Raw genomic sequence first — 13,898 nt, forward strand, 5'->3', positions numbered from 1 at the left:
ACAAAAACTTAAGAATGGGAAGCATAGAAATATCGAGCATAGAACCAATCTACCGCTTCTTAGACTTGCTTTCCATGACAATGACTGATCTATAACTTATATTACTATGTGAATTTGATCCAGGTGCCCAAAAAAAGTCACATATAGCAGCATTAAATGTATTGACTTGGTATAAAAAGGGATTTGTCCTAGCTAATAAAATGATAACAGGCTACACCGGAATCGTTTGAGATATGTATTTTTTATTAAAAGACCAACAATAACAGATACAAGTATGATGCATCATTTTGACAACATTTCCTATGCAAAGAAAATAAGGATATATATTTATACAAAATGACATTAAAAGATTTCGGAGCATAAAAAGGACAAACAACTAATACACAGAATAGTACGGGTGGAAACAAGAACAAGCAATACAACTTGAAGAGCAGATTAAAAACATTTCTTTGCTAATAAAATATATTCTATCAGGTAAATGCATGTACCATTGGATTTTCAATGGTCCTATAGGACGGTGAGTTTAGGTTCAATTCACCTGGACACTTGGGGACAGCTTTACAAAGAGCAAATCTTTCTCCAGATCGGTAGATACTACTTTTTCTGAAATGTCCTTGTAGGACAATGTACATGGAGAGCAGTGAAAAACAGTGATACAGTACACCCTCATACACACTGCTCTGTGTTGCTGTAATGTTAACGGATAGCACCGTTGGGTTAGCATCACTAATGTTAACGGCTAGCACCGTTGGCTTAGCATCAATGTAATGTTAACTGCTAGCAGTTAGCGCCGTTGGGTTAGCATCACTAATGTTAACAGCTAGCACCGTTGGGTTAGCATCACTATAATGATAACGGCTAGCAGTTAGCACCGTTGGGTTAGCATCACTGTAATGTTAACTGCTAGCAGTTAGCACTGTTGGGTTAGCATCACTAATGTTAACAGCTAGCACTGTTGGGTTAGCATCACTGTAACGATAACGGCTAGCAGTTATCACCGTTGGGTTAGCGTCAAGACAGACGCTTGCGCTTGGTCAATGCACTTAACTAAGTGCTGTAGGAGACCATGGTTCAATTCCCTCCACCTCTACCAAGCACCTCCATACAGTAAGATGGAAATGGAAACACCCAAAACCCAGACCACTCCTAATAAAGACAAATGGGCTGCATCTGGAATGGCACTTAGTGCACTACTTTTGACCAGCGCCCTATGGGTAGTAGTGCACTACTTTTGACCAGCGCCCTATGGGTAGTAGTGCACTACTTTTGACCAGCGCCCTATGGGTAGTAGTGCACTACTTTTGACCAGCGCCCTATGGGTAGTAGTGTACTACTTTTGACCAGCGCCCTATGGGTAGTAGTGTACTATGTAGGGAACAGGGTGCCATTCCGGACAGTGCAGTCTTCAGTGAGGGGATTTTAATAATAAGCGATGCTGTCGGTCATTACAGGGAGATCTGATCTCCCCCCTACTTCCCTTCTGTCCTCCTCTAGCCCAAAACCATCAGGACCACAATGATCATATTCATAGACACAAACACTCATACACTTCCACGCACACAGTAAGAAGGCTTAAAATCCTGCATTTCATAAGAGGAGTAGAGTATTCAAGAAAGTACTGACTGACAGAAAGGGGACTTGGTCCTACTATGTACATAGCCCGACCCTGGCAAACATTTCCCTTAAAAAAAATTAAAATAAACAAAACAAAATCTGCTTTCCCCAAAACAGTATCCTCTCCACCTGACAGCAGTATGTCTCCATCGCCGTGACGACATCAGGAGCAGAGCATATAATGCTATACCATCCCCTTTCTACAAAAATACTTGGTAGCAAAATAGAATCTACATTACAAAAGAAAGGGGACGAGTGTGAAAATAAGCATGCATTTGACTTTTTCTAGATGTATATACACGTGTTTTTTGGGGGCGAGAGTAGCACCCCCTGCTGGATCTGAGTGAGTACTACATCAAAGAAACGGTGATGAAACAACCGTAATACTACAGACCATAGTTCAGGTTCAACTCTTACCCACAGTTATCACTTCCAGGGGAAACCATGGAGTCCTAGAAAATGTGCAGATTGAGACGGGTATCAGCCAAGGACGGGAGCATGGCAACTGGTGTGTGTGTGTGTGAGAGAGAGAGAGCGAGATCAGACTAGGTAGCTTTTAACAAGTGATAATGCACCTGTCAGGGTTTTCACATCAGCACCATACAGTCTCGCATGGCGTTTCATTACAAAATACAGAACATTACACTTCTGTAGTAAAATAGAGATGAGGAAGGAACACTCCTGTATCTACAGTCCAGGATACTTAGCTTAATCCTAGGTTCTGAGAACAACAGCTGACTGGCAACACTCTGCAATGCCCATAAGCAGTCAATAGTCACTTTTCCAAAATGGACACTAAGAATTGCCCCTTGAAATATGTTTGCCTATATAAATGACTGGATCCCAAAATTTGAGATTTCTTGTAAAATGCAGGGGCAACGTCGCTCAACACGACCATTGCCAGGACAAAAGTTTGTGACAAGGCCTCCCGAGTCGCTCAGCGGTTTAAAGCTTGAGACGTCACTGCAGACCTGGGTTCGATCCCAGGCAGTGTCACAAACGACTGTGACCGGGAGTCTCATAGGGCAGTACACAATTGGCCCAGCATTGTCTAGGTTAGGGGAGTGTTTGGCCGGTGGGGCTTTATTTGCCTCATCGCGCTCTAGCAACTCCTAGTGGTGGGCCGGGCGCCTGCAGGCTGACTTCGGTCGCTGGTTGAACAATATTTTCTTTGACACATTGGCGCAGTTGGCTTCTGGGTTAAGTGGGTGGGTGTTAAGAAGTGCGGCTTGGCGTGTCATGTTTCGGAGGATGTACGGCTCGAACTACGCCTCTCCCGAGCCCGTTGGGGAGTTGCAGCCTTGACACAAGATCGTAATAGGATCGCAATTGGATATCACAATCATTGCCGAGAAAAAGGGGATAAAATACAAAAACTATTTTTGTAAAGTTCTAATTTTGTCAAATGCTTTGGATAATCAAACCACTTTCAGATGTATTGAGAAATACACTGCTATGTCAAACTCCTCAGACAGTCAGAGGATATCTGGGTGACAGTTCAAATCCACAAGCCAATGGTCTCTGATTGTGCGGGAAAGAGTTTTGGCGCGCTTCAAAAAAGACTGATTACAAACATGATCTGCACTGTTCTGGGACAAACTGGAGAACATGGGAAACCCGCCCAGGGGAATGGACAGACATCGACGTCGCCTAAAAGCTTCTTACTAGATTTCCCTTTACACACTACTCAGAAGTGGCAAGGGAGGAACATATTTCATTACGACAAATTCATATATTTTCGATCAGCTAACAAATGGGCGGCATTCTACAAATTTGCAACAAAAAGACAACGAAAAAAAACACCTAACCATAGAAACAAACTCCACTGAAATGTGTAAAACTTCATGTTATTCTAGCATGCTATATAAAAAGCAGTATCACTCACCATTCCGAAAATACCCAATCTAGTAATTATCTTGCGCCGCTACATAAACATATGTACAACTAACTACACAATGATAACAAAAACAGAAAAGAAAATGGAGGAATCTCATGCCTTAAAATCTCCCATACTACAGCGGTGTTGGCACTAGATGCAGACATATTAAACATGTTCAATAAAAAAAAAAAATCCTGTTTTAATGCACACGCCCCCTTTTGCCACAAACATGTAAAAAAAAAAACGTCAAAAAAGTGCTGTCAGTTGGTGGGGAGAGTATGTCGCAGGCGAGGGTTGGGGAGAGTATGTCGCAGGCGAGGGTTGGGGAGAGTATGTCGCAGGCGAGGGTTGGGGAGAGTATGTCGCAGGCGAGGGTTGGGGAGAGTATGTCGCAGGCGAGGGTTGGGGAGAGTATGTCGTAGACGAGGGTTGGGGAGAGTATGTCGTAGACGAGGGTTGGGGAGAGTATGTCGCAGGCGAGGGTTGGGGAGAGTATGTCGCAGGCGAGGGTTGGGGAGAGTATGTCGTAGACGAGGGTTGGGGAGAGTATGTCGCAGGCGAGGGTTGGGGAGAGTATGTCGTAGACGAGGGTTGGGCTTTCTCAGCCTACAGGCTCTTCTTCCAAAAACTCAAAGCCTTCTCTCAATGCCTGCCGAACCCTTTCTGATCCTTTAGTTGATGTGTCTATGGTGTCTGTTTTATTCACTGGTGCTGTGACAGAGAGGGCGGGAAGAGTATTCCTACGACACGCTGGAGCAGCGGATGCTAGGAGAACCCATTTGCATGAGCACCTTGTCCAGCCACTGCAGGGGGCCGTTGAGGTGAAGCTCGATCCAACAAGGGGTGCTGGTCACGGTCTGTCGCCTGGGTAGAGAGACCAAAGAGGAGGAGACATAAGAGACAGAGGATTGTTCACTGCAGTACACAATCAACTAGGATCTGGATTCTACCTGTATGACAGTGACAAAGACTCATCCATTTTTTGGTAGGTTTTCAACACAGTTTGTGAGTTTGTGAATAAGACTTGCATAACAACAGCCCTTAGCTTTGGTATATTGGCCATATACCACACCACCTTGTGCCTTAAATATATATCATACAACTCAAAGCAGATCCTTTTCAGTGGGAGGAGGAACCACCCCTGTTTTTCAATGTTCGCCTAAATGACATACCCAAATCTAACTGCCTGTAACTCAGGCCCTGAAGCAAGGACATGCATGTTATTGGTACCATTTGAAAGGAAACACTTTGACGTTTGTGGAAATGTGAAAGGAATGTAAGAGAATATAACACAATAGATATGGTAAAAGATAATACAAAGAAAAAAACAAACGTTCTTTTGTATTTTTTTGTACCATCATCTTTGAAATGCAAGAGAAAGGCCATAATATATTATTCCAGCCCAGCTACAATTTATATTTTGGCCACTAGATGGCAGCAGTGTATGTGCAAAGCTTTAGACTGATACAATGAACCATTGCGTTTCTGTTCAAAATTTTGTGTCAAGACTGCCCAAATGTGCCTAATTTGTTTATTAATAACTTTTCATGTTCAAAACTGTGCACTCTCCTTAAACAATAGCATGGTATTCATTCACTGTAATAGCTACTGTAAATTGAACAGTGCGGTTAGATTAACAAGAATTTAAGCTTTCTGCCAATATCAGATATGTCTGTCCTGGGAAATTTTCTTGTTACTTACAACCTCATGCTATTCGCATTAGCCTACGTTAACTCAACCGTCTCATGGAAGGGACACCGATCCCGAAGAAATAGACTGGTCGAGATGTCTGCTGTTTTGCCAACCCCTTAGATCTGGAACCAGGCTAGCGTAGACTAGACAGTAATACTACAGTGATCTGGAACCAGGCTAGCGTAGACTGGGCAGTAATACTACAGTGATCTGGAACCAGGCTAGCGTAGACTGGGCAGTAATACTACAGTGATCTGGAACCAGGCTAGCGTAGACTGGGCAGTAATACTACATTGATCTGGAACCAGGCTAGCGTAGACTGGGCAGTAATACTACAGTGATCTGGAACCAGGCTAGCGTAGACTGGGCAGTAATACTACAGTGATCTGGAACCAGGCTAGGGTAGACTGGGCAGTAATACTACAGTGATCTGGAACCAGGCTAGGGTAGACTGGGCAGTAATACTACAGTGATCTGGAACCAGGCTAGGGTAGACTGGGCAGTAATACTACAGTGATAAAAAAGTCAGTGTCTGAAGGGACAAGGAGAGCACACGACGTCACACCCTGGGACAGAAGCACTGCGCCCCACTCCCTCCCTCAGTGTCTCCCTCCCTCAGTGTCTCCCTCCCTCAGTGTCTCCCTCCCTCAGTGTCTCCCTCCCTCAGTGTCTCCCTCCCTCAGTGTCTCCCTCGCTCGCTCTTCCGCCTCCCTCCCTCCCTCGCTCGCTCTTCCGACTCCGGGTCTCCAGTCGCCCTCCCTCCCTCCGGGTCTCCAGTCTCCCTCCCTCCCTCCGGGTCTCCAGCCTCCCTCTCTCCCTGTGTGTCTTCCGCCTCCCTCCCTCCCTCTCTGTGTGTCTTCCGCCTCCCTCTCTCCCTGTGTGTCTTCCGCCTCCCTCCCTCCCTCCCGCCGGGTCTTCCGCCTCCCTCCCTCCCTCCCGCCGGGTCTTCCGCCTCCCTCCCTCCCTCCCGCCGGGTCTTCCGCCTCCCTCCCTCCCTCCCTCCCGCCGGGTCTTCCGCCTCCCTCCCTCCCGCCTCCCTCCCTCCCGCCGGGTCTTCCGCCTCCCTCCCTCCTGCCGGGTCTCCAGCCTCCCTCCCGCCGGGTCTTCCGCCTCCCTCCCTCCCGCCGGGTCTTCCGCCTCCCTCCCTCCCTCCCTCCGTGTCTCCAGCCTCCCTCCCTCCGTGTCTCCAGCCTCCCTCCAGTCTCCCTCCCTGCCTCCAGTCTCCCTCCGTGTCTCCAGCCTCCCTCCCTCCCTCCCTCCCTCCCTCCCTCCCTCCCTCCCTCCGTGTCTCCAGCCTCCCTCCCTCCCTCCAGCCTCCCTCCCTCCCTCCCTCCGTGTCTCCAGCCTCCCTCCCCCCTCCCGTGTCTCCAGCCTCCCTCCCTCCTCCCGTGTCTCCAGCCTCCCTCCCTTCCCCCGTGTCTCCAGCCTCCCTCCCTCCCCCCGTGTCTCCAGCCTCCCCTCCCCCCGTGTCGCCAGCCTCCCTCCCTCCCCCCGTGTCTCCAGCCTCCCTCCCTCCCTCCGTGCCTCCCTCCCTCCCTCCGTGCCTCCCTCCCTCCCTCCGTGTCTCCAGCCTCCCTCCCTCCCCCCGTGTCTCCAGCCTCCCTCCCTCCCCCCGTGTCTCCAGCCTCCCTCCGTGCCTCCAGCCTCCCTCCCTCCGTGCCTCCAGCCTCCCTCCCTCCGTGCCTCCCTCCCTCCGTCTGTGCCTCCAGCCTCCCTCCCTCCGTGCCTCCCTCCCTGTCTCCACTCTCCCTCCCTCCGTGGCTGTCTCCACTCTCCCTCCCTCCAGCCTCCCTCCCTCCGTGGCTGTCTCCAGCCTCCCTCCCTGCCTCCAGCCTCCCTCCCTCCCTCCCTCCCCCCGTGTCTCCAGCCTCCCTCCCTCCCCCCGTGTCTCCAGCCTCCCTCCCTCCGTCCGTGCCTCCAGCCTCCCTCCCTCCGTCCGTGCCTCCCTCCCTCCCTCCGTCCGTGCCTCCAGCCTCCCTCCCTCCGTGCCTCCCCCCTCCCTCCGTCCGTGCCTCCAGCCTCCCTCCCTCCGTCCATGCCTCCCTTCCTCCCTGTCTCCACTCTCTCTCCCTCCGTGGCTGTCTCCACACTCCCTCCATCCAGCCTCCCTCCCTCCGTGGCTGTCTCCAGCCTCCCTCCCTGCCTCCAGCCTCCCTCCCTCCGTGGCTGCCTCCAGCCTCCCTCCCTGCCTCCAGCCTCCCTCCCTCCGTGGCTGTCTCCAGCCTCCCTCCCTCCCTGCCTCCGTGTCTCCAGCCTCCCTCCCTCCCTGCCTCCAGCCTCCCTCCCTCCCTGCCTCCGTGGCTCCAGCCTCCCTCCCTCCCTGCCTCCGTGGCTCCAGCCTCCCAGCCTCCCTCCGTGTCTCCAGCCTCCCAGCCTCCCTCCGTGTCTCCAGCCTCCCTCCCTCCGTGTCTCCAGCCTCCCTCCCCTCCGTGTCTCCAGCCTCCCTCCCTCCGTGTCTCCAGCCTCCCTCCCTCCGTGTCTCCAGCCTCCCTCCGTGTCTCCAGCCTCCCTCCGTGTCTCCAGCCTCCCTCCGTGTCTCCAGCCTCCCTCCGTGTCTCCAGCCTCCCTCCGTGTCTCCAGCCTCCCTCCGTGTCTCCAGCCTCCCTCCGCTTCCCTCGCTCTACCCTCCCCCTCTTTCCTGCATTCCATCCCCCTTACACAACTCCCTCTCTGTCTCAGCCCTGTGCGCGCTGGGCTGAGCTGGTCTTTTTCTTATTGTGGAAACACATGGAAACTTTATCAATGGCTGCTGATGGAAAACGTCTGTACAACTGTACCTACGGCATGCGCATGAATAGTTCATTACAACTAAATATTTGAGTGAGGAATTGCACAAGGGAAAAAGAAGCGTAGCTGGGCAGTGACTAAAAATGAAAATATTTCATTATTTTGTTTCCATTCTCCCCCTCACGTTCCCTTGGCGTCCTGGCACTTGGGAGAAACAGTTGAAATAAAAGTAGCCACTACAGACCGGCTGGGCTATTGATCTCAATACCTCTCCTCCTGGTTCCCCCCACGTCTCCTTGACATTAAACCCCCCCTATGTCTGTCAGATCAGAGAACTACTAGCAGCCAAACTCCTACTTCTCTCACTGTGTGTCTGCCAGGCCAGATAACTACTAGCAGCCACTCTCCTGCTTCTCTCACTGTGTGTCTGTCTGCCAGGCCAGAGAACTACTAGCAGCTAAACTCCTGCTTCTCTCACTGTGTGTCTGTCAGGCCAGAGAACTACTAGCAGCCAAACTCCTGCTTCTCTCACTGCGTGTCAGGCCAGAGAACTACTAGCAGCCAAACTCCTGCTTCTCTCACTGTGTGTCTGTCAGGCCAGAACTACTAGCAGCCAAACTCCTGCTTCTCTCACTGTGTGTCTGTCAGAACAGAGAACTACTAGCAGCCAAACTCCTGCTTCTCTCACTGTGTGTCTGTCTGCCAGGCCAGAGAACTACTAGCAGCCAAACTCCTGCTTCTCTCACTGTGTGTCTGTCAGGCCAGAGAACAACTAGCAGCCAAACTCCTGCTTCTCTCACTGTGTCTGCCAGACCAGAGAACTACTAGCAGCCAAACTCCTGCTTCTCTCACTGTGTGTCTGTCAGGCCAGAGAACTACTAGCAGCCAAACTCCTGCTTCTCTCACTGTGTGTCTGTCAGGCCAGAGAACTACTAGCAGCCAAACTCCTGCTTCTCTCACTGTGTGTCTGTCAGACCAGAGAACTACTAGCAGCCAAACTCCTGCTTCTCTCACTGTGTGTCTGCGAGGCCAGAGAACTACTAGCAGCCAAACTCCTGCTTCTCTCACTGTGTGTCAGGCCAGAAAAGTACTAGCAGCCAAACTCCTGCTTCTCTCACTGTGTGTCTGTCAGGCCAGAGAACTACTAGCACCCAAACTCCTGCTTCTCTCACTGTGTGTCTGCCAGGCCAGAGAACTACTAGCAGCCACTCTCCTGCTTCTCTCACTGTGTGTCTGTCTGCCAGGCCAGAGAACTACTAGCAGCCAAACTCCTGCTTCTCTCACTGTGTGTCTGTCTGCCAGGCCAGAGAACTACTAGCAGCCAAACTCCTGCTTCTCTCACTATGTGTCTGTCTGCCAGGCCAGAGAACTACAAGCAGCCAAACTCCTGCTTCTCTCACTGTGTGTCTGTCTGCCAGGCCAGAGAACTACTAGCAGCCAAACTCCTGCTTCTCTCACTGTGTGTCTGTCTGCCAGGCCAGAGAACTACTAGCAGCCAAACTCCTGCTTCTCTCACTGTGTGTCTGTCAGGCCAGAGAACTACTAGCAGCCAAACTCCTGCTTCTCTCACTGTGTGTCTGTCTGCCAGGCCAGAGAACTACTAGCAGCCAAACTCCTGCTTCTCTCACTGTGTGTCTGTCTGCCAGGCCAGAGAACTACTAGCAGCCAAACTCCTGCTTCTCTCACTGTGTGTCTGTCAGGCCAGAGAACTACTAGCAGCCAAACTCCTGCTTCTCTCACTGTGTGTCTGCCAGACCAGAGAACTACTAGCAGCCAAACTCCTGCTTCTCTCACTGTGTGTCTGTCGAGGCCAGAGAACTACTAGCAGCCAAACTCCTGCTTCTCTCACTGTGTGTCTGTCAGGCCAGAGAACTACTAGCAGCCAAACTCCTGCTTCTCTCACTGTGTGTCTGTCAGGCCAGAGAACTACTAGCAGCCAAACTCCTGCTTCTCTCACTGTGTGTCTGCCAGGCCAGAGAACTACTAGCAGCCAAACTCCTGCTTCTCTCACTGTGTGTCTGTCTGCCAGGCCAGAGAACTACTAGCAGCCAAACTCCTGCTTCTCTCACTGTGTGTCTGTCTGCCAGGCCAGAGAACTACTAGCAGCCAAACTCCTGCTTCTCTCACTGTGTGTCTGTCTGCCAGGCCAGAGAACTACTAGCAGACAAACTCCTGCTTCTCTCACTGTGTGTCTGCCAGACCAGAGAACTACTAGCAGCCAAACTCCTGCTTCTCTCACTGTGTGTCTGTCTGCCAGGCCAGAGAACTACTAGCAGCCAAACTCCTGCTTCTCTCACTGTGTGTCTGTCTGCCAGGCCAGAGAACTACTAGCAGCCAAACTCCTGCTTCTCTCACTGTGTGTCTGTCAGGCCAGAGAACAACTAGCAGCCAAACTCCTGCTTCTCTCACTGTGTCTGCCAGACCAGAGAACTACTAGCAGCCAAACTCCTGCTTCTCTCACTGTGTGTCTGTCAGGCCAGAGAACTACTAGCAGCCAAACTCCTGCTTCTCTCACTGTGTGTCTGTCAGGCCAGAGAACTACTAGCAGCCAAACTCCTGCTTCTCTCACTGTGTGTCTGTCAGGCCAGAGAACTACTAGCAGCCAAACTCCTGCTTCTCTCACTGTCTGTCTGCCAGGCCAGAGAACTACTAGCAGCCAAACTCCTGCTTCTCTCACTGTGTGTCAGGCCAGAAAACTACTAGCAGCCAAACTCCTGCTTCTCTCACGGTGTGTCTGTCAGGCCAGAGAAGTACTAGCAGCCAAACTCCTGCTTCTCTCACTGTGTGTCTGCCAGGCCAGAGAACTACTAGCAGCCACTCTCCTGCTTCTCTCACTGTGTGTCTGTCTGCCAGGCCAGAGAACTACTAGCAGCCAAACTCCTGCTTCTCTCACTGTGTCTGTCTGTCTGTCAGGCCAGAGAACTACTAGCAGCCAAATTCCTGCTTCTCTCACTGCGTGTCTGTCAGGCCAGAGAACTACTAGCAGCCAAACTCCTGCTTCTCTCACTGGGTGTCAGGCCAGAAAACTACTAGCAGCCAAACTCCTGCTTCTCTCACTGTGTCAGGCCAGAGAACTACTAGCAGCCAAACTCCCGCTTCTCTCACTGTGTTTCTGTCAGGCCAGAACTACTAGCAGCCAAACTCCTGCTTCTCTCACTGTGTGTCTGTCTGCCAGGCCAGAGAACTACTAGCAGCCAAACTCCTGCTTCTCTCACTGTGTGTCTGTCTGCCAGGCCAGAGACCTACTAGCAGCCAAACTCCTGCTTCTCTCACTGTGTGTCTGTCAGGCCAGAGAACAACTAGCATCCAAACTGCTGCTTCTCTCACTGTGTCTGCCAGACCAGAGAAATACTATCAGCCAAACTCCTGCTTCTCTCACTGTGTGTCTGTCAGGCCAGAGAACTACTAGCAGCCAAACTCCTGCTTCTCTCACTGTGTGTCTGTCAGGCCAGAGAACTACTAGCAGCCAAACTCCTGCTTCTCTCACTGTCTGTCTGCCAGACCAGAGAACTACTAGCAGCCAATCTCCTGCTTCTCTCACTGTGTGTCTGTCAGGCCAGAGAACTACTAGCAGCCAAGCTCCTGCTTCTCTCACTGTGTGTCTGTCTGCCAGGCCAGAGAACTACTAGCAGCCAAACTCCTGCTTCTCTCACTGTCTGTCTGTCTGTCTGTCTGTCTGTCTGTCTGTCTGTCTGTCTGTCTGTCTGTCTGTCCAGAAAACAACTAGCAGCCAAACTCCTGCTTCTCTCACTGTGTGTCTGTCTGCCAGGCCAGAGAACTACTAGCAGCCAAACTCCTGCATCTCTCACTGTGTGTCTGTCAGGCCAGAGAACTACTAGCAGCCAATCTCCTGCTTCTCTCACTGTGTGTCTGTCAGGCCAGAGAACTACTAGCAGCCAAACTCCTGCTTCTCTCACTGTCTGTCTGCCAGGCCAGAGAACTGCTAGCAGCCAAACTCCTGCTTCTCTCACTGTGTGTCTGCCAGGCCAGAGAACTACTAGCAGCCACTCTCCTGCTTCTCTCACTGTGTGTCTGTCTGCCAGGCCAGAGAACTACTAGCAGCCAAACTCCTGCTTCTCTCACTGTGTGTCTGTCTGCCAGGCCAGAGAACTACTAGCAGCCAAACTCCTGCTTCTCTCACTATGTGTCTGTCTGCCAGGCCAGAGAACTACAAGCAGCCAAACTCCTGCTTCTCTCACTGTGTGTCTGTCTGCCAGGCCAGAGAACTACTAGCAGCCAAACTCCTGCTTCTCTCACTGTGTGTCTGTCTGCCAGGCCAGAGAACTACTAGCAGACAAACTCCTGCTTCTCTCACTGTGTGTCTGCCAGACCAGAGAACTACTAGCAGCCAAACTCCTGCTTCTCTCACTGTGTGTCTGTCAGACCAGAAAACTACTAGCAGCCAAACTCCTGCTTCTCTCACTGTGTGTCTGTCTGCCAGGCCAGAGAACTACTAGCAGCCAAACTCCTGCTTCTCTCACTGTGTGTCTGTCAGGCCAGAGAACAACTAGCAGCCAAACTCCTGCTTCTCTCACTGTCTGTCTGCCAGGCCAGAGAACTACTAGCAGCCAAACTCCTGCTTCTCTCACTGTGTGTCAGGCCAGAAAACTACTAGCAGCCAAACTCCTGCTTCTCTCACGGTGTGTCTGTCAGGCCAGAGAAGTACTAGCAGCCAAACTCCTGCTTCTCTCACTGTGTGTCTGCCAGGCCAGAGAACTACTAGCAGCCACTCTCCTGCTTCTCTCACTGTGTGTCTGTCTGCCAGGCCAGAGAACTACTAGCAGCCAAACTCCTGCTTCTCTCACTGTGTCTGTCTGTCTGTCAGGCCAGAGAACTACTAGCAGCCAAATTCCTGCTTCTCTCACTGCGTGTCTGTCAGGCCAGAGAACTACTAGCAGCCAAACTCCTGCTTCTCTCACTGTGTGTCAGGCCAGAAAACTACTAGCAGCCAAACTCCTGCTTCTCTCACTGTGTCAGGCCAGAGAACTACTAGCAGCCAAACTCCCGCTTCTCTCACTGTGTTTCTGTCAGGCCAGAACTACTAGCAGCCAAACTCCTGCTTCTCTCACTGTGTGTCTGTCTGCCAGGCCAGAGAACTACTAGCAGCCAAACTCCTGCTTCTCTCACTGTGTGTCTGTCTGCCAGGCCAGAGACCTACTAGCAGCCAAACTCCTGCTTCTCTCACTGTGTGTCTGTCAGGCCAGAGAACAACTAGCATCCAAACTGCTGCTTCTCTCACTGTGTCTGCCAGACCAGAGAACTACTAGCAGCCAAACTCCTGCTTCTCTCACTGTGTGTCTGTCAGGCCAGAGAAATACTATCAGCCAAACTCCTGCTTCTCTCACTGTGTGTCTGTCAGGCCAGAGAACTACTAGCAGCCAAACTCCTGCTTCTCTCACTGTGTGTCTGTCAGGCCAGAGAACTACTAGCAGCCAAACTCCTGCTTCTCTCACTGTCTGTCTGCCAGACCAGAGAACTACTAGCAGCCAATCTCCTGCTTCTCTCACTGTGTGTCTGTCAGGCCAGAGAACTACTAGCAGCCAAGCTCCTGCTTCTCTCACTGTGTGTCTGTCTGCCAGGCCAGAGAACTACTAGCAGCCAAACTCCTGCTTCTCTCACTGTCTGTATGTCTGTCTGTCTGTCTGTCTGTCTGTCTGTCTGTCTGTCTGTCTGTCTGTCCAGAAAACAACTAGCAGCCAAACTCCTGCTTCTCTCACTGTGTGTCTGTCTGCCAGGCCAGAGAACTACTAGCAGCCAAACTCCTGCATCTCTCACTGTGTGTCTGTCAGGCCAGAGAACTACTAGCAGCCAATCTCCTGCTTCTCTCACTGTGTGTCTGTCAGGCCAGAGAACTACTAGCAGCCAAACTCCTGCTTCTCTCACTGTCTGTCTGCCAGGCCAGAGAACTGCTAGCAGCCAAACTCCTGCTTCGCTCACTGTGTGTCTGCCAGGCCAGAGAACTACTAGCAGCCAAACTCCTGCTTCT

General features: G+C 51.4%; 1 protein-coding gene across 1 annotated transcript in view; it reads right to left on the reverse strand.

Moving 5' to 3' along the window:
* Window positions 1-222: 222 nt before the first annotated feature.
* Window positions 223-13,898, reverse strand: part of LOC106593212 (SMAD family member 3) — a 101,807-nt gene continuing 88,131 nt past the window's right edge. Inside the window, exon 8 of the mRNA XM_045689586.2 lies at window positions 223-4,357. Coding sequence (XP_045545542.1) covers window positions 4,234-4,357 — 124 coding nt within the window. The 3' untranslated portion in view covers window positions 223-4,233. The remainder of the gene's footprint in view (window positions 4,358-13,898) is intronic.

This window comes from Salmo salar, chromosome 11, assembly GCF_965601325.2.
Source record: "Salmo salar chromosome 11, fSalSal1, whole genome shotgun sequence".
Classification (NCBI taxonomy): Eukaryota; Metazoa; Chordata; class Actinopteri; order Salmoniformes; family Salmonidae; genus Salmo; species Salmo salar.